This window comes from Ylistrum balloti, unplaced genomic scaffold, assembly GCF_031769215.1.
Source record: "Ylistrum balloti isolate Yb309-2 unplaced genomic scaffold, AGI_CSIRO_Ybal_v1 Utg370034, whole genome shotgun sequence".
NCBI lineage: Eukaryota > Metazoa > Mollusca > Bivalvia > Pectinida > Pectinidae > Ylistrum > Ylistrum balloti.
The window spans coordinates 242,040-265,808 of NW_026782095.1; the positions used below are offsets into that span (position 1 = coordinate 242,040).

The 23,769-nt window shown below is 35.8% G+C and overlaps 1 protein-coding gene across 1 annotated transcript in view; it reads right to left on the reverse strand.

The window, feature by feature from the left end:
• Nucleotides 1-12,210: 12,210 nt before the first annotated feature.
• The window catches only part of LOC132548912 (potassium channel subfamily K member 12-like), a 103,495-nt gene continuing 91,936 nt past the window's right edge, over nt 12,211-23,769 (reverse strand). Inside the window, exon 2 of the mRNA XM_060212813.1 lies at nt 12,211-13,088. Within this exon, the coding sequence (XP_060068796.1) occupies nt 12,211-13,088 (878 nt within the window). The remainder of the gene's footprint in view (nt 13,089-23,769) is intronic.

The following is a 23,769-nucleotide window of genomic DNA, read 5'->3' on the forward strand; positions in this document are numbered from 1 at the left end:
TACGGCACTGTTTAATTTACTTCTGCGGGGGTTTGGAAAGATTTATTTTACAACAATTCAATTAAAACTAACCCTGTTTATCTACTCGGAGGTACCGCGGCTGACTTTGTCTCTGTTAGATATTGTTATATTTTCAGTCTTTAATTCGGCACTGATGACGTATACAAACGTGAGGACGCAGTTTCTGTACTTGACCTTCTCGAAGAACGTGACTTACTCTGGATTCACATCAAGTGAAATCACACAAATCCTAAGCCATAAGTGTAGCTATTTAATGAAACATACAATTACACGGTGATTATCACCGTATGTTTCAGGATTTACCAACAATAATTTCTTTAAGTTTGTAATGGTGTATTTGGCTTATCCGACACAGCACAGTCAGAGGACATCCGCATCCACCTCTGTGACATTCACTTGTGTACAGATGTACTCGTAGGTGATGACGTCACTGATCAATGATCAATAGATCAGATATGTAAATACGTTCTTCTGAAATCTACGTCTGAAATGTTTTAAATCTGAATATGGAGATCGCGGGAAGGTAAAGCGTGAGAGACAGGGAGATAGAGACTAGAGATGGTGGCGGGATGGGGCTGTTTTAGGTACAGGGTCGTGATTCAGAGTGATGAAGCAGTAATTGAAAAGTGGTATGGAGTGGCTTTTAACGATAGTCGGTCCAGTATAGGTAAAGCACCATAGTTCAGAACTAAGTGCTTTCCTCGGATGCAGTGTAGAACTCTAGTTAATTACTATCAGCATTGTTACTGTTTTTGACACAATCGATATCGTGGTAATCTTCCATAAACCATTCCATTGATGTCAATGTTCCTCTGTAACGGAACAGTTTATTAACTCCTGTGTTGATAGTGTTAAACTAATTCTGGTTCTCAAAGCTATTTCTTAAATTCAGGGAACCGTGTAACTAAAATATCCCAGTTTGAAAGAATATCTGGAATTTAGGAGAAACTTTAAGAAAAGCAGTCCCAACATCTGTTTATTTCCTATAATAAGTACACGTGGTTAACGACGGCTCTGCTAATCAACTTTACACAACATCAAACGATGGTTTAATCCAAGTTAGACAAAATGGAGACGTGGTGTGTATTTCTTAGGGAACATTTTTGTTATTAGGTTTAACAAAATATTTGCTATGAAATGATAAAGTTTGCTGGTATTTCGTGTGAAATTATAAAGCATTTTCCTATTCCTTTTCCAGCATCGTCAACAGTAATCCACAGCTTCGTCTCCTTCCGTAATCATTATGTAATCAATTGCCGGAAGTCGTTCAATAAGAGTCTTTATAATCAGCAAGCAACCGGAAGTCGTTCTATAATAGTCCGGATGACGTCCCAGTGCAGCAACGTTGTATAGTTCGATGAGGTCGAAGCCAGTATAAATGGGATTTAGCACAAAAACATCTTTAGCAACGTCCCTTAGATATTTCTCATTAGTAAAGTTTCCCTGTGTCACTGCCGGAAACGGACAGTTTTTTTCCCATAACATCATCGTTTTGGTGTCAAGACGGACATAAAATACGATAAAATGTTCCAACGTCGATGATGTTGATACACTTTAATACACTCTTACATGATTATCAATGGAAATCAAGACAAGGAAATCTCTTCCTCCAAAAAGAAGACACGGTCGTTTTCGTATTTGCTAAATCTCATTTATTAAGATAAAAAAACAGGATAGTAAGTTGTAAAGTTATTACGTTGTAGCAGATTTAATTCAAACATAAATTATTCAATCTTAAAAATATAATAAGTCACAAAGAGTTTTCTTCAGAAAAATGTAAGTATGAACCTGTGTTTATATGTTGCCTCGTGCTCTCACGCACAGAAAAGTTGTCAGTTCAGCACGATAACTTACATGAAGGCATTATGTCTTCATTTCTTGTCAACGTATTAAACAGGAGAAATGTTGGAAGGACAGCTCCAATAGGTTGTTACTATATTTGTATATGTCTTTAACATAGGACATATTTATTATGTACTTATGCACTGTTAATATAATTAGTATCCTAAGCCATCACACGAAGAACCAATTAGAGTTGGCAATACTAGGGCCAGTTTACTTGATCCTGTTCTATTAAGTGCCTCAGTCACTTGTATCGAAGCACATGTTTTAACCGTTGACAGATCTTTAAGTAATCACGACGGTAGTTTGGCATCTGTTGAAATACCATTTAATACGAAACCTGTGTATAAACGGAAGATTTGGTTATATAAACAAGTGGATTTTGTTCGTTCTAATAATTTGATTTCAGATTATGACTGGGAAAGTTTCTTTTCGAGTACTGGTTCTATTGATGGTTCTTGTGATGGTTTTACTCAAACTTAACTTAATTTTGCTAATTCCTGTATCCCTAGCAAAGAAGAAACTGTTAGGTCAGGTGATAAGCCCTGGATGACTTCCGAGTTAAAGAAAAATATTAGAATTAGGGACAGATTACATAAAAAGGCACGGCTTTCCAGTAAATCTGTCGATACTATGAAATTTAAAGCGCAAGTCAATAATATGAAGAAGCATGCTCGTTTAAACTTCTATGAAAATGTTGATGGTTTAATAGATCGATATTCAACTAATGATCAGAAATCTTATTGGACATTAATCAAACGTCTTATGAAAACTCTCGTCTCAGGAAATCCCCGCCCTCATCCATTCCACTGAAGGAAATATTGTTATTGAAAATGCCGAAAAATCTAATATTTTCAATTCTTACTTTTGTTCTATTACTGATGTAGCTGATGGTAGTGTAGAAATTCCTACTGTTCAGGACAAGACAGAATGTCGTTTACATACTATTAGAGTTGAATACTCAGAGATTAAGGATATCTTAAGTATATTTTTAATTTATCCCTTACTAGTGGAGTTTACCCTAAAGCCTGCAAACTAGCAAAAATTATGCCTCTTTTTAAAAATAAAGGTGACATACATGCCTGGTATTTTGTGATATATCTAAGGCCTTTTGACAGGGTTTGGCATGAAGGTTTTCTTATTCAATTAAAGTCTTATGGTATTTCTGGAAATTTATTGAAATGGTTAGTAAATTATCTTTCAAATAGAAATCAGCAAGTTTTTGTAGGAAATTCTGTTTCGGATATAGGTTTTATTAAAGCTGGAATTCCTCAAGGATCAATTCTTGGACCTTTACCTTTTCTAATATATGGGCAAGAATTCGCTTATGAAATTTTAGTGTCAAAGTAGTTTATCCAATAAAACACAAAAAAAACCATGTAAGTATGGAGAATAAACATTGTTTAGATATCAAAGTTGGTTTATTTTTTATCGTCATATGAAAAAACAAATTGATCTAATTGATTAAATAACAAGAAAGCAACACAAGTTGTACGCCGCCATTGGATAAATCATAGGCAAAAAGTGACACTTCTACAGTAGTGAAACTCCGAGTCGTATTTATTAAATGCCTGAAGAATTGTGGTGCTGTAAAAGTTGTTAATCAACTGCAAAATGATCGGTCTATCGATAAAAACGCTTGTTTTGTACAGGATTTGATTGATGCTGCAAAAAAAAAAAAAACAAAAAAAAAATATAATTAATTTTCGTGTCCAAACTACCCTTAAACATCCTCTCTCTTTGGAACAGTTGTATTTCTGTAACAGATCGCGTAACGATAATGTTTTTTGCGATATTTCGACCCGCTCCCAGTAACGTTAACACGTGACTATGCAGTTTTCCAAAATAGCGTCTATCGGTGTAGAGGAACTCGAGGAGACCACGGAATCTGGTAATTTTGATCACATAACGAAGTCTCTGATAATGTTGTGTGATTTTTTCTTTGTATTTAAAAAAAAAAAACAACAAAAAAACCAGCAGATCTGGTATTTGAATCAGGTTTGACCTCACGATAGCGATTTTTTGGTGGGAACGATTTCCGTACGTATCCTTGACCCAAAAATAAATAGTTGCACGTTTTTGGTGTCAGTGTTATATGCAACTACTTAAACGATATTATATTTGAGATCTATGGTAGTATAATTATAATTTACATACAGATAGTGTATTGTTTTTTTTATATGTTTTAATAGCATTTCTGGCATGATTTATGATACACATTTTTTGTGTCCATGTTACATGCAACATATGTGTAACTACTTTATTACTGAAATGAGAAGGTTGCAAAGATATTGATAGAATTTTCTTTATACGACAGTAACACAATGAAAGAAATGACTTTTCTTGTTTACCAAGAACATAATTCTGATTATATTTATCTCTTAATAATTGCATGTAACATTGACAGAACAATAAGAAGAAACCTGTTTTCATAGAATTTCTGAAATACATGATAAATTTGAAAAATGCAATTTTTCAAGTCGAGATGATGGACAATGTTTGAGATAAACAAACCTAATACTAAACTTTAAACAGGTCAAAGAACCATCAATCTCAGTTTGGGAATAGTGTCAATGTGACATGCTCTAAATTCATTAATTCTCTTTGTTCTTAACTGAAGTAAGATTCAAAATGATTTATTTTGTTACACATAGAAAGACACCATTTACAGTAATACTTCAAACAAAATGTGAAGGCTTATGAATATATTTTTTTCCTTGCAATGTCACACTTAGGGTCACATTACCGAATTCTTGCCCATATATCAATGATATAGCTGAACTTTTTCGATCAGCATCTCAGCTTTTTGCTACCTTTTTAATGCATGATTCTTCCTCTTGTGAAGAAATCTCAACAGTTTTGAATAAAGATTTAGCAGCGTTAAATGTCTGGTCTAAAAGATGGTTGGCAAATTTTAATCCTAATAAGGCCGATGTAATTTTTGTTTCAAACGCTATGAATTTGAATGTTTTTGAACTGCAGTTTGATAAATATTTTTAGATTTTAACGAAACTGATAAACATTTACGGATGACACTGAATGCTAAAGAAAATGAAAAAAAAAATCAATGTATTGAGGAAACTTAAACATATTTTAAAAAGGGAGACCTTATCAAAGATTTATCTTACATTTATTTTACCTATTTTTGAATATGCGTGTGAAGTGTGGGACGGTTGTAATAATGATGACTGTAATATGTTAGAAAAAGCCCAAAGAGAAGCTGCTAGAATTATTACTGGTTTGCCTTCCTTTACAAGTAATGCCTCACTATATTATGAAAAGGTTTTGAAAGATTTTCAGAAAGACGTAGAAGACGTAAATTACAACTTTTGTATAAGATGAAACATGGTATAACACCAAATTTTCTTAATATATTATTGCCACCAACTCTTGACCAAATTAAACCCTATAGTTTGAGAAATAAAGATAATTTTGCATTACCTAATTATAGATTAACTAGTACAAACTCGTCATTTCTCCCCTCTACAATTTGTTCTGGGAATGAATTAGATTTATCAGTTAGATTACTACCGTCCCTTAGTTTATTTTTAAAAAATGTTTGCTTTCTGGTCAAAGACAGTCGACTTCACCACCATATTTTAATTGTGATCAAAGGAAAGTTAATATTATTCATACAAAATTAAGACATCAATGCATCATTAAACTATGATCTTTTTCGCGTTAACATTGTGGCTAGCCCAATGTGTTCCTGTGGATTTGCCTGTGAAGATGTACATGATTTCTTTTTTGTTTGTCACAATTATTAAAATCAGAGACTAGCAATGCTAAATAATTTAAACGTATTAAATATTAATCATGACACTGACATAGAACTACTACTTTATGGGGATAGACAATTACCGTTAAAACTTAATAAAGATATCTTTAATCTAGTGCAAATTTACATAAGGTCCGGCAATAGATTTACATTTTAAGATAAGAAACCAGCTTCGTATAAAATTATAATGATATATTAATTGTTACATGTAGATCATACCTCATTATTTTGTTCATATATGCCATTGCCTTAAAATTTATATATATATTGATTGGAGAGGGCGTCGATAATGTTGATATGACTTGTGCCCAATCCATTTGTCTTGTTTTTTTTTTTTTTTTTTTTTGGCAGTAAAATATGTTTATACTATGTATTTTCTATATGGTTTGCTACCTGATTTTCATACTAATGAAGTTTTTTTTCATGAATGTATACTGGTATGCATAACTTTAATTGTGCGATTCACAAGGATTTTAGGAACATTGGCGGAATTGGTTTTACAGACAAAGAAATAAATATATATTATCCATTTGTTTAATAAAATCACCGACTTGTTAACTTGACTGGACAATTGAATTTGTTAGCGGTATCACACTTTGTCACTAAAAGAAAACGACGAACGCAATACCATAATAAGGATATTCAGACTCAGAAGATTTGCCTTGAAATGTGTCACTAGACATAGTATCAGAAAGGCTGGTCCTCTTGTTTTCACTTTCTAAATTGTCTTGTGACCCCGAGTCAAATCCATATGTCCTGTTAACGTTAAAATGTTCGGTTATTTTACGCTGTGCCATTTTGGTAGCGTTGCGGGTATAATCCGGAAATAGAACGGTAACAACAATAACAAGAAGCGAATATATCTAAATTGCTAAATATTTCGTATAAAATATAAACCATATACTAAACAGATAGTTTGATGTGATATTTTACACATACATGTATATCCATATTTATTGTGCAAAGCAACACGATATCAAAAGTAAAAACAAAAGTAAGACAAATATCTGATTGGAATTCAAATGTATGCTCAAGCAAACAAGCATATACCATTACTACGCCCCAGTTGGTGACAGGGTGTACAGAAGTATCCAACAACAGAACCATCAACAACAGAACCATCAACAACAGAAGTGCATTTTTTAATTCCATTTGATAAAAAAATTATACATTTATTTGACAATGAAATGATACGGAGTGCATATGAAAAAGTGCAAGAAGCAACCATTTTTGAGCATGTAAAATTTTATGAAAACAGTTTATATAACAGATAACAGATAAACTTTATCAGATGACGTCACAACAAAAGACAATGAAGGAAATTACGGGATGTGACGTCCTCTTTCAAGAAAATCAGGAAACCACGTGCTATATATATTAAAACATCTCTAAACCTAGTAACCTACATATTGTCATTTATGACGTCGTATAACCATGTTGTGATTTACTGCTTAATGTAAGTATATTTAGAAGTGAAGTAACAACTTTAGATATTCATATATATAGATATTTATATGAATAACGTGATATTTTTATATGGTGTATTCTTGTCAGAGTTGGAACAATTATTATTTTTCTATAAACGGAAAAGAAGATATTTAAACAATGATATTTACAAATCTTACACATCGCTCCGATGAACTTTGACCGAGAATGATTAATAAATGAACAATCAATTGAAATTCATTAAACTGGAAATTTAACTTCTTGAAAATGATTACAAATAAAATATTCAATTGTTTTTCTCTTGGTTATCACTGGCTTTTTCTTCGAGTGCTAGTTAAAACAATCATGCGATACTCGAAAAGTGTGTTTCATCAGGACGCCATTTACAATACTTAATAAATAAACAATTATACCGAGTAAAAGTTAACATTTCTAAACGAACAAGTATTTATAGAGATAAAACGATTATAATTATACTTAGACAGAAACATTATCATTGATTATAACGGAGATATTCAGAAATAAATCACGTCAGAAATCCTTATTTTTCTCCAAAATTTTCCTTTCGGCTAAACTTGGAAGTGTTAAAACTGTAAAATCAAATTCAAAAGTGAAATTGCTTATAAAAAAATAATGCGGGACTGTTTGAAAAACATGGAATGATCTGTGATACAGAATGTTTAAGTATAATTGATTAAGTCTACTCGCGGGTAACTCCGTTAAGAGAAATGTATGCTGAGTAGGCGAGCCCAGGCAAAACATAGGGTACGACTATGTTTCGTATACAACACACACAGCATACAAAGGTCAACCGCTTAAGGTTGCTATCTACAAACTCTAATGAAATAAGAAGCGTGTTATAATGTGTCTCTAATCATATTTATATTACCAAATAAACTTTATGTTTTGTATCAATAAGTTCAATTAATCTGTCATACACTCACACACAATCCCATACAATGCAATGTTCTGCTACATTTACGTAATTTCTATATGTATCACACTCTAACGTACAGTCTCTTACAAATTCATGCACGCGCAATCGCAATCAAAATGACCATAATTCCCTTTCAAATAGAAACAAAAACATACATACCGAGACATACATAGAATACACGACATTTGACGCATTGAAATTTTGAACCCGTGATCTTTGGTCCAAAAACTGGGTATTATTTGAGCAACATGCATTTGTAATGACTGTTTTAAAGCAGGAATGTATTAAAATTGTTAAGGCGAACATGTCATTACTTCACGTCACCATAGACTGAGAACTGATGTGTTGCTGATGGCTCAACACTACTGAGAGAGCAGCAAGGACAGGTCGGAGCCGACAAGGTTTTCGTATGCATTTTAATAAACTAAAAAGAATTTCGGAGGAGACAATAGGTAGAAAGTCTGCCCGAGAGTACCTGTTTTTGGCCCCAGTGCCAGACCCTGATCAAAGAAACCCTTCACTTGATACCTGCGGGCTTGGCACGAGCATATCCATTAATGACATTTGGGTAAATAGCATCACTGTAGTAGGCATTTCAATTTATCTTAAATCTCCAAACCCGCATGACAATACAAGGAAATAATGGTGACCCCTTGCTAAAAGTTCTTACAACCGAGACTCCCGTTTCGCCCCGAACACATTTTGAAGATCTTGGCAGCATGGTTCATGAGCTGAAGCCTTTTGGCTCCCGTTTCAAAACATTGACAGTAATTCATTTCCATTGTAAGTCCTTTCTGTGTGTATTTCGTTCAATTTACATTATTTCCTCAGGCACTTTTGCATGAAAATCTTTTAGGAAAATTCAAACTTTTTTGAGATTAAAGCGAGACAAGTATCTGCATCGTTCACCGTGAATATTATATCAAACCTATAAATACTTTGCACCAAAAAACTATATACCGATACCAGAAAAAATATTATACTATTGTACTATATATATACCTATACATTGTACGTTATATATATATATATATATATATATATATAGAGAGAGAGAGAGAGAGAGAGAGAGTACTATATAGATGTCTATAACTGTACTATGTATATACCTATATATTGTACGATATATACATATATAGAGAGAGAGTACTATATAGATGTCTATAACTGTACTATATATATACCTATACATTGTACGATATATACATATATATATAGAGAGAGTACTATATAGATGTCTATGACTGTACTATATATATACCTATACATTGTGTTGTTCGGTTAATGTTGCATATCCTTATCAAATGTGTTTATGTTGGCAGTGATGGAAAATACATCGACTGCTGTTGTGATAATAACGAATAGTGCCACGTATGATATTTTATTGTATGTATAGTTCGGTTTTATTCCGTAGGGAGTACCCCTTCTTAAATTAGACAGATCCTTTCGCTAACTTATTCCCATTGTCGAAAACACGTCAGATCGTCGCTTCGGTCATGATTTGTGAATATGTGTGTCTGTGTCAGGGATATTGACTGCCGGGTATTTTTTGTCGAAACTAATTATAGAGCGAGTTACATTACAAACGCTTGACAGTTCGTGTCAGAGCGAGCTGCTCGATTCTAGATGATAATCTAGATTTATTCCAAGAACAGTGCTGACCCCCGATCTAGACCTTGTCAAAACCAATAAAGTGCTATCGGCCAAACATCGTCGTCGAGTCGGCTTAAAATAATGAAGAATTTCAGCATTTCCGTTTACAATAACTTGATGGTACTACAGATTATAACATTGAGACGTACTTATAGCGACATTGTTGTACTCCTTCGACATCACTGGTGCATGACGTCACCGTTTATACAGAACTTAAAATACAGTTTTTTTAACATTTTGATTTTGCAAAGGCTCCAATCACATTGACTCTAACGACTGATGTGTTAACACGTATCATTTGAAGACAGAATTACATAATGATTTCTGAGTTCTGTCAAATGATATCTATTGCACAATGTAAAACTTCTGGGTTTTATGTTAGTTTTAAATTTAGATATCCATAATTGAATTAACATATTTGGTTTGAAAGTAGACACGGCAGACATGACTGTGCATCAAAGTAATTATGTTTTTTGTTGTATTGACTTCCGTTCAACCAGGAATTACGTGAAATGGCCATGAAGAACACAAACGAATACATGAATGAATTATCATTATCTAAACCGGAACTTATCCATACACAACCAGTCACGCATGTGCACACAAGTTATCATTATCTAAACCGGAACCTATCCAAATACAACCAGTCACGCATATGCACACAAGTTATCATTATGTAAACCGGAACCTATCCACACACAACCATTCACGCATGTGCACACAAGTTACCATTATGTAAACCGGAACCTATCCACACACAACCAGTCACGCATGTGCACGCAAGTTATCATTATCTAAACCGGAACCTATCCAAATACAACCAGTCACGCATATGCACACAAGTTCAATATAAGAAAATAGAAAGAAAATCGAGCTATACAAGAGTGTCAATTGCTTACCTACATCTGTCCCTGGGATCACATATAATAGGAAACATATATGTAGTTTGATTCAATTCATTTTCTTATAGGTATGCTTTGGGTGTAGGCCATAAATAGCGCGCAAGGACTTAGAGGCAGTGTGACACAGGACAGGTATAACCTTAGCGCTTAGGTCCATTTACACATTGTCCGAATACGACATTTAACCGCTTTTAGAGGTCAATACATATAGTAGTTAACACAGTATTTATTTTCGTCGTAGAAAAGAGCGTGATATCGCATTTACTTCGTCAAATCCTTCGGGTTAAATTACGATAGACGTCGTCTCTCGTGAAATGTTGTAATCAAACTACAAACAGAAGTAAACATTTAAAAGTTCTACACATCATGGTAACCCTGATGATTGTTCACCAGTCGGTGTAGCTTTAACGCTTAAGAATATACACACAGTAGCTACCTTACATCGCGGCAAATCAGTGTTTTGTCTTCAATGTAAATTTACACTGCTAAGATGTGACACCAAATTCTCCTTTTTTATCACATACCTTCGCTCCATCATTGGCCCACTGCTAGCTTATGCTCTCATGTGGGGCGCTGTGGTATAAGGCATTATGTGAAGGTTACGTGTCTTGTTTCCGACGAGCAACAAAATTCGTTGATGGAAGCAGTTCTCTAATACACAGATAATATCTATTTCCGACCTGTCCATTTAAAAATTAACATAACGACTGGAATCACGGTTTTGCCGATGCGCTCTTGATTTATATCAGTGATTTACATGCTTATAAGATGCCATAGTCATGGATATTGTATCACAAAAGCCAAATTTAGATATCTTCGGACTAGCCATATTGGTATTATACACGAGGGACGATGATAGGCACGTTTTGGTATATATCTCTTCGTTCCGCGCCAAACTTTGGTGTGGGCAACGCGTGGGCGATATATAGTTGTAAATATGATGGTATAAGGCTTGGGTACAAATCTCAAGATAAGGCTTGATCATTAGCCATTTTTCGAACAGTCAGCATCACCCTAGTGTCAGTACTGATCCTCGAGTCTAGGCAGTCTTGTCTTGTTACTATCAGTCGTGTACCGAATCAGTTCCAGTAACTCTATATGTTAACAGTTATAAACAAATACAACGGGCATAATAGAAAGTAATTGGTAGAAACGGTCCTACTGTGGCAGCATAGTCGATAATTCTGATTAAAACAGCTTTTTTGCAAGCATGTTTTTATTCGTAACTTCAAACCAAAATTGAAGCGTTTGGTTGTAACCGAAATGCTACAACATATCGGCCGTTAGGATATCCTCGTGGTTTACTCAAACACATTCGTAATGTTGTGCTTTACTTGGAGCTTGAACAGTTTTGATGTTTAAATGGGCACGGAGTGAATTCATCGCAACTACACTGGAATCGATGTCCTCATACTTGGGCTTTCTGCATCTGACATTACCAACCTACAGCAGTTGAGCTTTCAATTAAAGAAAATAACTTCATAAAGTGACAATGACACCGTCGTTTGCAGGCCTAAACTTGTCAGCACATGGGTTTATCACCGCATTGGGTTATCATTTCCTGACCTTGTCCACATTTTATTACCCTTTAAGCTCATCGAGTTTTACAAGGTTTTAAATCCCGTGGTCACTCACACTTCTTCCTGGCCTAGCTTTCTGTTGAGAATCGCCAACGGTCCAACTGGACCTTGGAAACCACTTCCATTGGAGGAGTTCATTCCTCTTTGTGATGTTTCCCACAGCTGCTTCTGCATCATGGCGAGAGATATTTTATTTGCTTGAAGGAAATCCCTCATGGAAATCATTTCGTCCGAATTTCGCCGACCGTCCGAGTCACTATCACACTCAACGGTTACTGCCTTGGATTTGTTCATTTTGGATCCCCTGTGAATGTGCCCCGGCGTAATGGCGTTTCGCCGACCTTTCGACTTTTTCCTCCTTCGGCACCTGCAGTTAAGCTTTTTGATAATCCAGTTAAGGAGTTGTTTAATAACGATGGATGCCACGTTAAACAGACTGTATATACAACAACAGCCTATTACTATAAATATAAAGTTTCCGAACCGGTAAAGATGAACATTAGGATAACTCTCTTTTTGACTAACAACATAATCACCAAACCCTATCGTTGCAAATGTCACAAAACAAAAATAAATGGCTTCAAAATATGTCCAGTCTTCCACTGGGTGGTACATCGCGGAGGCACAACAAGCTACTATGACTGCCCCCAAGAATAATATCAACATTACCCAGTATACTGAGGGTTTCCAAGTGTCCAATCGGTCGTCGTCGGATACTTGAGAACCACGTCTGGAGTCATGTGACCCGTTCGTCAGTCCTTTCCGTTTTAACTCTCTCTCGTGGATGGATCGGAGGATATAGGCGAGAAAGGTAATGATTCGTTCCAGAAACAGGTTGAAAAAGAGAATGGTTCCAGCACACCCGAAGAAGCCGTAGAAAATAAGAACTATTTTGCCAGCAATAGTTCGCGGAGTCGTCATTCCAAAACCTGCAACAGACGAAGAAGGTTCATGATTAAACAACGATGTTACATATGTGTAAATTGAACGAAAACTTACACAGTTCAGTGTTCGTCCTTGGAAATATTGCCACTAACTGCAGATATTCGTTAAAGGTAGGCATTGTGGTATTTCAAAAACAATACAACTAAGAGCAACTGAAAAAAAGATTCATTCACCCCGCTATGGACAATTCTACACTTTGAGTTGTTCGAATATCAAACACGAAGATAACAAATCTTTTGATAGTTTATTATTAGATAGAAGAATATACCAAGTCTGTTACAGAATATAGCCGGACCTATGTGTAATGGCATGTGAAGAGCATTAAGGTTCGATTTCCATGAAGAACGACCACGGTTTTAACGTGAATAAATGAATCGGAATGTTGTTACATAAATAACACGAAGCCAGATTAACGCGACAAAATTAACTATTATGATATTATTAAGACGTATGGTTCTGCTAGACAGCACGTTTGATTAAGACAACGCCCACTGTTTCAATTAAGTTGTTAGAACCGCATGTCGCCTCTAAGACGTTCAATTGCATTGCATTGTGATAAAACTCCAGCGCAAAATGTTATCCAGAAAGAAGACAGGTCACCGTGATTAAAGTTTTCACATTAAATTGCAACCGATTACTTTTTTACCAAACAGCATTTTTCAGGGACTTTATTTTGTAAGAGATTGCCAACACTACATGAAATCCTCCGACTCGTTTCATTTTATGTTATGGCATGAAAACATTGGTAAGGTAATCATACCCAGACAAAGATTATTAACTGTTAACTTGATTTTAATTTTTCCTATTTTCTTTTCAAAGCCCCATTGCCTAAACGGTACGTATATGGTGTTCAGAGGCCATGGGACAGCATGAAGTTGCACCGTGTAGTTTAATTCTTCTGGTGCTTTGACTGATTCTGTCGAAATTCTTATCACAACATAGTCTTCCTGGTGGAATTTGAATAAAATTAGTATTATTGTCACGTTTTCTGTTTCTTCTACTGAACCAATAATATAAAACACAGCAATCCTATTTTATGTTATAAATTTTGTGTAAAACGTGATACACCTCTATAACATACCTTGTGATGTTTGTCTGATACGTTTGATTTCTGAAATCTGCGTAATCAGTAAATGCAGGTATTGCAAAAGAAACGTCGTTGATTATCATTCATCTGATGCTGTGAAATCGTTTTTCATGTCGTTATGATTAATTTCTATATCATGAAAGGTTATCTGTGGCGATAAAGCTGGTAGACATATATCAAATATTGCATTATAATTAACGAGATTCAGAAACATTTCCTATATTGAACATAGTCAGCGAAGGAGATTGCATAAACCGTTATTAATCTTAAACATTCTGCATACTACCTCTGTTCTAACACTAAAGGAAACATGTTACAGTCATCATACGATTTTCACTTAACCAAATAGTATAATCACCATATTTTTCAGCATTTTCTGTTCTGCAGTAAATATGGAGAATACATTTGGCTAAAAAAAAAGCAAAAGAAAATACCGACGCATTAACTAAATGGTAACTTAAACATAAAATCGATGGAAATACAACTAAAGAAAAACCATACAAGGAGACCCATTAACAGTAGCAGATCTGTGGTGTTCACAAATGGTTGTTCTGCTATATCGACGACAGACTTTCGCCATGTAAATCTTGGTCGATCCTCATAAGTAATGTTCTATAATGAGAGAGGTCTAACAAGCGTTATATCCGCGAATCCCACAGACTGACCAACACAGCCCACATAATGTATCAGGTCTTCACGTGTCTGTCACTGCTAAGTCATGTTTCAATACCGTAAATTGTAGTAATATCTTGTTTACGATATCGTTAGACATCGTATATATTCTGATAAAACTAATTACGACAGATACAGTATGGTGAGGTCCCCAGCGTGGCATTACCAATACTATTGCACCCCAATGCCATTGAGATCAGTTCCAGACGTCGTCTCATTGTATCTCACAAGACATAGCTCCTACTCAGTACTGGTGTACAGGGAAAGCTTCTCCACATAATCATTTACTCACACTTGTTATAGAATACAAAAACAACATATATTTATGGATTATACTAACCGCTACATGTTTAAGTCCTCTATCATTGTTTATTGCATATAAAATGCTTTGGACTGTTTGAGAGCGAACAAAACATTAAATGAAATATGAATTTCTATGATTAAACTCGTTCTTTCTGTGTTCATCATTGTGACACATATGCCATATATACAGTTCCTATAAGTAACTGAATGCCAGAAATGTCCACCCTATACATCGATTGGACATTAAAATGGTATTCTTTCTTATTCCCAGGCGTTCGTGCCAAGATATGAATTTCTCTGAGATGGTGGTTTGTGGCAGACGGCGAACGTGATGGATGTTCGTCTGCACGCTAACATAAGTACCCGTTCTGTGAGACAGTGTATGACCCCGCTACACAGCCCACATACATATCTCAACAGTTTATATAGACACTTCGTCATTTTCTTACACAATACCGATATGTTTTCACATCTTGAAAATCCGTATCACATGGTCTGATGTGACGTGATATATGAGAAAAGTCTAACAGCATGTTTGATCAAACACATATCGGGTGTATAACATTAACAAGAAAGTCATTCTAATGAAACGAACAAGCGAACTCAGCCGAAATGTATGTAATCCATCTACAGATATTTTGTCATAGGCTTCCTGTTGTTGTGTACAAATGTGATTTATATAGTTGTTTTTCTCTCCTTCAGGACAAACCTACGAAGTATATACAGATATTCTGTTGAATACTGTACGTCTTCTGCAGTTCTTCCGCATCTTCTTTGCTTTCAAAAATATGTTTAGAAGAATATATACATATCTGTAATATCATCTAAAAACTGTGATACAAGTCACCGCCATTTCACAGGTTTTATGAAGAAAAGTTGTATTGAATCAATTTTCATGATCTTTATCACAATTTTTAGTTGTAACTTGACATTGAAGGATTTGTTTGTTTAGATGTAACTTGACATTGAAGGATTTGTTTGTTTAGATGTAACTTGACATTGAAGGATTTGTTTGTTTAGATGTAACTTGACGTTGAAGGATTTGTTTGTTTAGATGTAACTTGACATTGAAGGATTTGTTTGTTTAGATGTAACTTGACATTGAAGGATTTGTTTGTTTAGATGTAACTTGACATTGAAGGATTTGTTTGTTTAGATGTAACTTGACATTGAAGGATTTGTTTGTTTAGATGTAACTTGACATTGAAGGATTTGTTTGTTTAGATGTAACTTGACGTTGAAGGATTTGTTTGTTTAGATGTAACTTGACATTGAAGGATTTGTTTGTTTAGATGTAACTTGACATTGAAGTATTTGTTTGTTTAGATGTAACTTGACATTGAAGGATTTGTTTGTTTAGATGTAACTTGACATTGAAGGATTTGTTTGTTTAGATGTAACTTGACGTTGAAGGATTTGTTTGTTTAGATGTAACTTGACATTGAAGGATTTGTTTGTTTAGATGTAACTTGACATTGAAGGATTTGTTTGTTTAGATGTAACTTGACGTTGAAGGATTTGTTTGTTTAGATGTAACTTGACGTTGAAGGATTTGTTTGTTTAGATGTAACTTGACATTGAAGGATTTGTTTGTTTAGATGTAACTTGACGTTGAAGGATTTGTTTGTTTAGATGTAACTTGACATTGAAGGATTTGTTTGTTTAGATGTAACTTGACGTTGAAGGATTTGTTTGTTTAGATGTAACTTGACATTGAAGGATTTGTTTGTTTAGATGTAACTTGACGTTGAAGGATTTGTTTGTTTAGATGTAACTTGACATTGAAGGATTTGTTTGTTTAGATGTAACTTGACATTGAAGGATTTGTTTGTTTAGATGTAACTTGACATTGAAGGATTTGTTTATCTTTAGCCTGACATTGAAGAATTGGTTTGGATAGTTGTAACTTGGCATTGTAGAAGTCTAATGAAGTTCAGTTGTAACTTGATATTGAAGAATTTATATCAAACCACTCAGTCAATATCCAGTTTCGGATATATTTCATATATTGCCATCTTTTTTCTTGACAAAATAACAATGTTTTGTTAGGTGTGCATGGTTCACGTAGCAAAATCTTTCTTTGTCTAAGATCGATACTTTTTATTAATAATATTTTCACAGTTGAAAAAAAACTGAATTTGATGCGCAGACATTCTTTTTCTGATATAGGGATCAGAATGATTTAGAATGATTCCTTTATCCTTTTCAGCAGGAATACTGACTCACTGTTTTGACACCTTCTGTTGGTAACGGTTTTATCTGGTAGAGAACAAATGATTGTTATTTTGATGGCACCGACAATGGCCCCGAATGTCAAGTTATACAGATATATCATAATACATACGATCTAGTTTTACCAACTTAACATTATCATACACTTAAAAATGCTTATCTCTAAAAGGTAAAAGTCTATTGGTACCACTCTTCCTGCCATCAACATACTGTTAATTTGATGTTAATGACGCGGATGTATCCTCATGACCATACCGAAGCATTTCGTGTTTTGTGCAAATCCATATGTGTACTACCCACCAGATAATCGACTCCGTGAACAGCATTCCATTAACACAACTATTAGACCGATCTCTCGTTAGTCATTTAGCTGAAATGTAAGGCTGTTTCGATCTGGCCGTGGGACTGTAAGTGTAGGTGTGGTAAGGGGAGTGTTCGGTGTAGTATAGTTTACAAGACAGATTAACTTAGGTCCCAAACCTAGAAATACTCTCCATCATCTCAAGGTATCTTACTACAAAGCCTTTTTTTGTAACTCGTGAATTTTAAGGACATAGATAAAAATGTAGTAATATAACTATAAAATGGTAGACAATATGTTATCTCCGGCAAATTACTCATAAAAAAGGAGAGTATGTACGTTTTTCTCTGTTGAAATAAGATTTTAATACTCCGGAATATCATCATGATAGCAAACGGAACAAGGAATAAACCTGTTGAAACGTGTTGTTTATTTAATTGTGTATGTTTCTTTTTGATGTATTTACATGTTAAGGATATTGATGAAACAACAAAGAAGGTTATGATTATAACACTTTAAATGATTACGTATATCGGGGAAATGATGAGTTATCGTATTATCTGATAATGACCCGTCACACTAATCACTATTGCAGGATGATTAAAGTGAGAAATATTATACAAATCCTTGTAATATCATCAGGAACCATTTCTCATTTCAAAGCCAGCTGTTTCTTCACGATAGTTTCGGGAATCTTTCTTATATCCAGTTTGGTTTGAGAGAAAAAAAACAAGGTCACAGACACTTTAAAACAATATTACACGGATTTATTTATTGCGAGAAAGTTCTTACTTTAAAAACAATGACAATTGAATGTTAATTGATCCTTTAACACCTTCATCGTAACCCGAACTGGTGTTTTAGACTATATAAGGACGTTTGAGGGTAGCAGGGGATTAGCGTTTCAGGGTAAAAAATTGAAAATGTTTGTCCGCCAGATGATTTGATATATATTACATTCTTGTCATTGAAAAATAGGGATTCATCAATTTGATAAATCGCTTATGATAACACAACTTGAAGCGAAGGTTGATTTTCCATCAAGTACTATTCGTCTTTATTCCTGGTTTTCTCTAAGCTGGTATATAAAATGAGTATTGTAAGCGACTATTGCCAGACAACAGCATAAAATGGTAGAATTCCGTGTAAAACAGCATATTCAAAATGTCATCGTCTTGTTGTCAAGCGTGACGTCAAATTATCTGACGTCAAAGAACGCGAACTTTTCAGAACATGGCTTTGTCTTCTTAGGTTTGGATCGCCCCTTTTCCGTTTAATTTTGATCTTAAAATGTCATTAAAAGGAACTTAAAGGTTTCCCGTTTAAAATCATATATATTTTACGAGTATGACAGAATATCTCTAAATTTTTAACTCGTGCTTGGCAAACAAAATAGCCAAATACTAGCATATTTAAGACAGAAATAAAACGCCTAAGCTTGCTATGTTTTTTGAAATGTTATTTTATTTTATTTTATTTTTTTGAATTTTTTTATGTCACTTATATCGTCAAACGTTTAGAAAGAACTTAACAATAATGGTCTGTGACAAGTTACTACGCGGCTGAAAATATGGCGGCAACCTTGGTAGTTGCTGTCGAAGATACGAACCTCTTCCATTATGTAGCTCCACTTTCAAGACGTTCGATAAGGGATTACGTTAGACCTTTGATAAGGTAAATTGAATTTCTGGATTCAATTGTTTGCTGACTTCCATTGAAATGAAGTTTTATAATAGAATTGAAGGTCGGGTTACTAGTAAACAACCCCGGTCCTTTCAAATGTCTGATTTGTATGGTTTTGTGCTTGTTTGCAATATTTTAAAGAATTTTATCGGATGATTTAATTTCTATGTTTTCATTGATGTTTGCCTGCAAAAGTATCATTCTTCGCTAATGAAACATCACAAAAATGTATCATTTTCAGTACTGATACCGTGACAGTGATATGACGAGTTAACGGTGTAGTGATGTGACAGTGATCAAGTGAGGTAACGGTGTAGTGATGTGACAGTGATATAGTGAGGTAACTGTGTAGTGATGTGGCAGTGATATAGTGAGGTAACAGTGTAATGATGTGATAGTGATAGAGTGAGGTAACGGTGTAGTGATGTGGCAGTGATATAGTGAGGTAACAGTGTAATGATGTGATAGTGATAGAGTGAGGTAACGGTGTAGTGATGTGACAGTGATCAAGTGAGGTAAAGGTGTAGTGATGTGACAGTGATAGAGTGAGGTAACTGTGTAGTGATGTGACAGTGATATAGTGAGGTAACTGTGTAGTGATGTGACAGTGATATAGTGAGGTAACGGTGTAGTGATGTGGCAGTGATATAGTGAGGTAACAGTGTAATGATGTGATAGTGATAGAGTGAGGTAACGGTGTAGTGATGTGACAGTGATCAAGTGAGGTAAAGGTGTAGTGATGTGACAGTGATAGAGTGAGGTAACTGTGTAGTGATGTGACAGTGATATAGTGAGGTAACTGTGTAGTGATGTGACAGTGATATAGTGAGGTAACGGTGTAGTGATGTGCCAGTGATATAGTGAGGTAACGGTGTAGTGATGTGACAGTGATATAGTGAGGTAAAGGTGTAGTGATGTGACAGTGATATAGTGAGGTAACGGTGTAGTGATGTGACAGTGATATAGTGAGGTAACGGTGTAGTGATGTGACAGTGATATAGTGAGGTAACGGTGTAGTGATGTGACAGTGATATAGTGAGGTAACGGTGTAGTGATGTGACAGTGATATAGTGAGGTAACGGTGTAGTGATGTGACAGTGATATAGTGAGGTAAAGGTGTGTTGATGTGACAGTGATATAGTGAGGTAACGGTGTAGTGATGTGACAGTGATATAGTGAGGTAACGGTGTAGTGATGTGATAGTGATATAGTGAGGTAACGGTGTAGTGATGTGACAGTGATATAGTGAGGTAAAGGTGTAGTGATGTGACAGTGATATAGTGAGGTAAAGGTGTAGTGATGTGACAGTGATATAGTGAGGTAACGGTGTAGTGATGCCGTGACAGTGATATAGTGAGGTAACGGTGTAGTGATGTGACAGTGATATAGTGAGGTAACGGTGTAGTGATGTGACAGTGATATAGTGAGGTAACTGTGTAGTGATGTAACATTGATATAGTGAGGTAACGGTGTAGTGATGTGACAGTGATATAGTGAGGTAACGGTGTAGTGATGTGACAGTGATATAGTGAGGTAACGGTGTAGTGATATAGTGACAGTGATATATGAGGTAACGGTGTAGTGATGTGACAGTGATATAGTGAGGTAACGGTGTAGTGATGTGACAGTGATATAGTGAGGTAAAGGTGTAGTGATGTGGCAGTGATATAGTGAGGTAAAGGTGTAGTGATGTGGCAGTGATATAGTGAGGTAACGGTGTAGTGATGTGACAGTGATATAGTGAGGTAACGGTGTAGTGATGTGACAGTGATATAGTGAGGTAAAGGTGTAGTGATGTGGCAGTGATATAGTGAGGTAACAGTGTAGTGATGTGACAGTGATATAGTGAGGTAACGGTGTAGTGATGTGACAGTGATATAGTGAGGTAACGGTGTAGTGATGTGACAGTGATATAGTGAGGTAACGGTGTAGTGATGTGACAGTGATATAGTGAGGTAACGGTGTAGTGATGTGACAGTGATATAGTGAGGTAACGGTGTAGTGATGTGGCAGTGATATAGTGAGGTAACGGTGTAGTGATGCCGTGACAGTGATATAGTGAGGTAACGGTGTAGTGATGTGACAGTGATATAGTGAGGTAACGGTGTAGTGATGTGACAGTGATATAGTGAGGTAACGGTGTAGTGATGTGACAGTGATATATTGAGGTAACGGTGTAGTGATGTGATAGTGATAGAGTGAGGTAACGGTGTAGTGATGTGACAGTGATATAGTGAGGTAACGGTGTAGTGATGTGATAGTGATAGAGTGAGGAAACGGTGTAGTGATGTGACAGTGATATAGTGAGGTAACGGTGTAGTGATGTGATAGTGATAGAGTGAGGTAACGGTGTAGTGATGTGACAGTGATATAGTGAGGTAACGGTGTAGTGATGTGACAGTGATATAGTGAGGTAACGGTGTAGTGATGTGACAGTGATATAGTGAGGTAACGGTGTAGTGATGTGACAGTGATATAGTGAGGTAACGGTGTAGTGATGTGACGGTGTAGTGATGTGTCAGTGATATAGTGAGGTAACAGTGTAGTGATGTGACAGTCAGATATACAGTAAAAGGTGTAGAGATGTGACAGTGATATAGTGAGGTAACTGTGTAGTGATGTGTCAGTGATATAGTGAGGTAACGGTGTAGTGATGTGACAGTGATATAGTGAGGTAACGGTGTAGTGATGTGACAGTGATATAGTGAGGTAACGGTGTAGTGATGCCGTGACAGTGATATAGTGAGGTAAAGGTGTAGTGATGTGACAGTGATATAGTGAGGTAACGGTGTAGTGATGTGACAGTGATATAGTGAGGTAACGGTGTAGTGATGTGACAGTGATATAGTGAGGTAACGGTGTAGTGATGTGACAGTGATATAGTGAGGTAACGGTGTAGTGATGTGACAGTGATATAGTGAGGTAACGGTGTAGTGATGTGACAGTGATATAGTGAGGTAACGGTGTAGTGTTGGCGTGACAGTGATATAGTGAGGTAAAGGTGTAGTGATGTGACAGTGATATAGTGAGGTAACGGTGTAGTGATGTGACAGTGATATAGTGAGGTAACGGTGTAGTGATGTGACAGTGATATAGTGAGGTAACGGTGTAGTGATGTGATAGTGATATAGTGAGGTAACGGTGTAGTGATGTGTAACGGTGTAGTGAGTGATATAGTGAGGTAACGGTGTAGTTATGTGACATTGATATAGTGAGGTAACGGTGTAGTGATGTGACAGTGATATAGTGAGGTAACGGTGTATGATGTGAGTGATATAGTGAGGTAACGGTGTAGTGTGTAGTGATATAGTGTAACGGTGTAGTGAGTGATACAGTGATATAGTGAGGTAACGGTGTAGTGATGTGACAGTGATATAGTGAGGTAACGGTGTAGTGATGTGACAGTGATATAGTGAGGTAACGGTGTAGTGATGTGACAGTGATATAGTGAGGTAACGGTGTAGTGATGTGACAGTGATATAGTGAGGTAACGGTGTAGTGATGTGACAGTGATATAGTGAGGTAACGGTGTAGTGATGTGACAGTGATATAGTGAGGTAAAGGTGTAGTGATGTGACAGTGATATAGTGAGGTAACGGTGTAGTGATGTGACAGTGATATAGTGAGGTAACGGTGTAGTGATGTGACAGTGATATAGTGAGGTAACGGTGTAGTGATGTGACAGTGATATAGTGAGGTAACGGTGTAGTGATGTGACAGTGATATAGTGAGGTAACGGTGTAGTGATGTGACAGTGATATAGTGAGGTAACGGTGTAGTGATGTGACAGTGATATAGTGAGGTAACGGTGTAGTGATGTGACAGTGATATAGTGAGGTAAAGGTGTAGTGATGTGACAGTGATATAGTGAGGTAACGGTGTAGTGATGTGACAGTGATATAGTGAGGTAACGGTGTAGTGATGTGACAGTGATATAGTGAGGTAACGGTGTAGTGATGTGACAGTGATATAGTGAGGTAACGGTGTAGTGATGTGACAGTGATATAGTGAGGTAAAGGTGTAGTGATGTGGCAGTGATATAGTGAGGTAACGGTGTAGTGATATAGTGAGGTAGTGACGGTGTAGTGATGTGACAGTGATATAGTGAGGTAACGGTGTAGTGATGTGACAGTGATATAGTGAGGTAACGGTGTGTTGATGTGAGAATGATATAGTGAGGTAAAGGTGTAGTGATGTGACAGTGATATAGTGAGGTAACGGTGTAGTGATGTGGCAGTGACATAGTGAGGTAACAGTGTAATGATGTGACAGTGATATAGTGAGGTAACGGTGTGTTGATGTGAGAATGATATAGTGAGGTAAAGGTGTAGTGATGTGACAGTAATATAGTGAGGTAACGGTGTAGTGATGTGGCAGTGATATATTG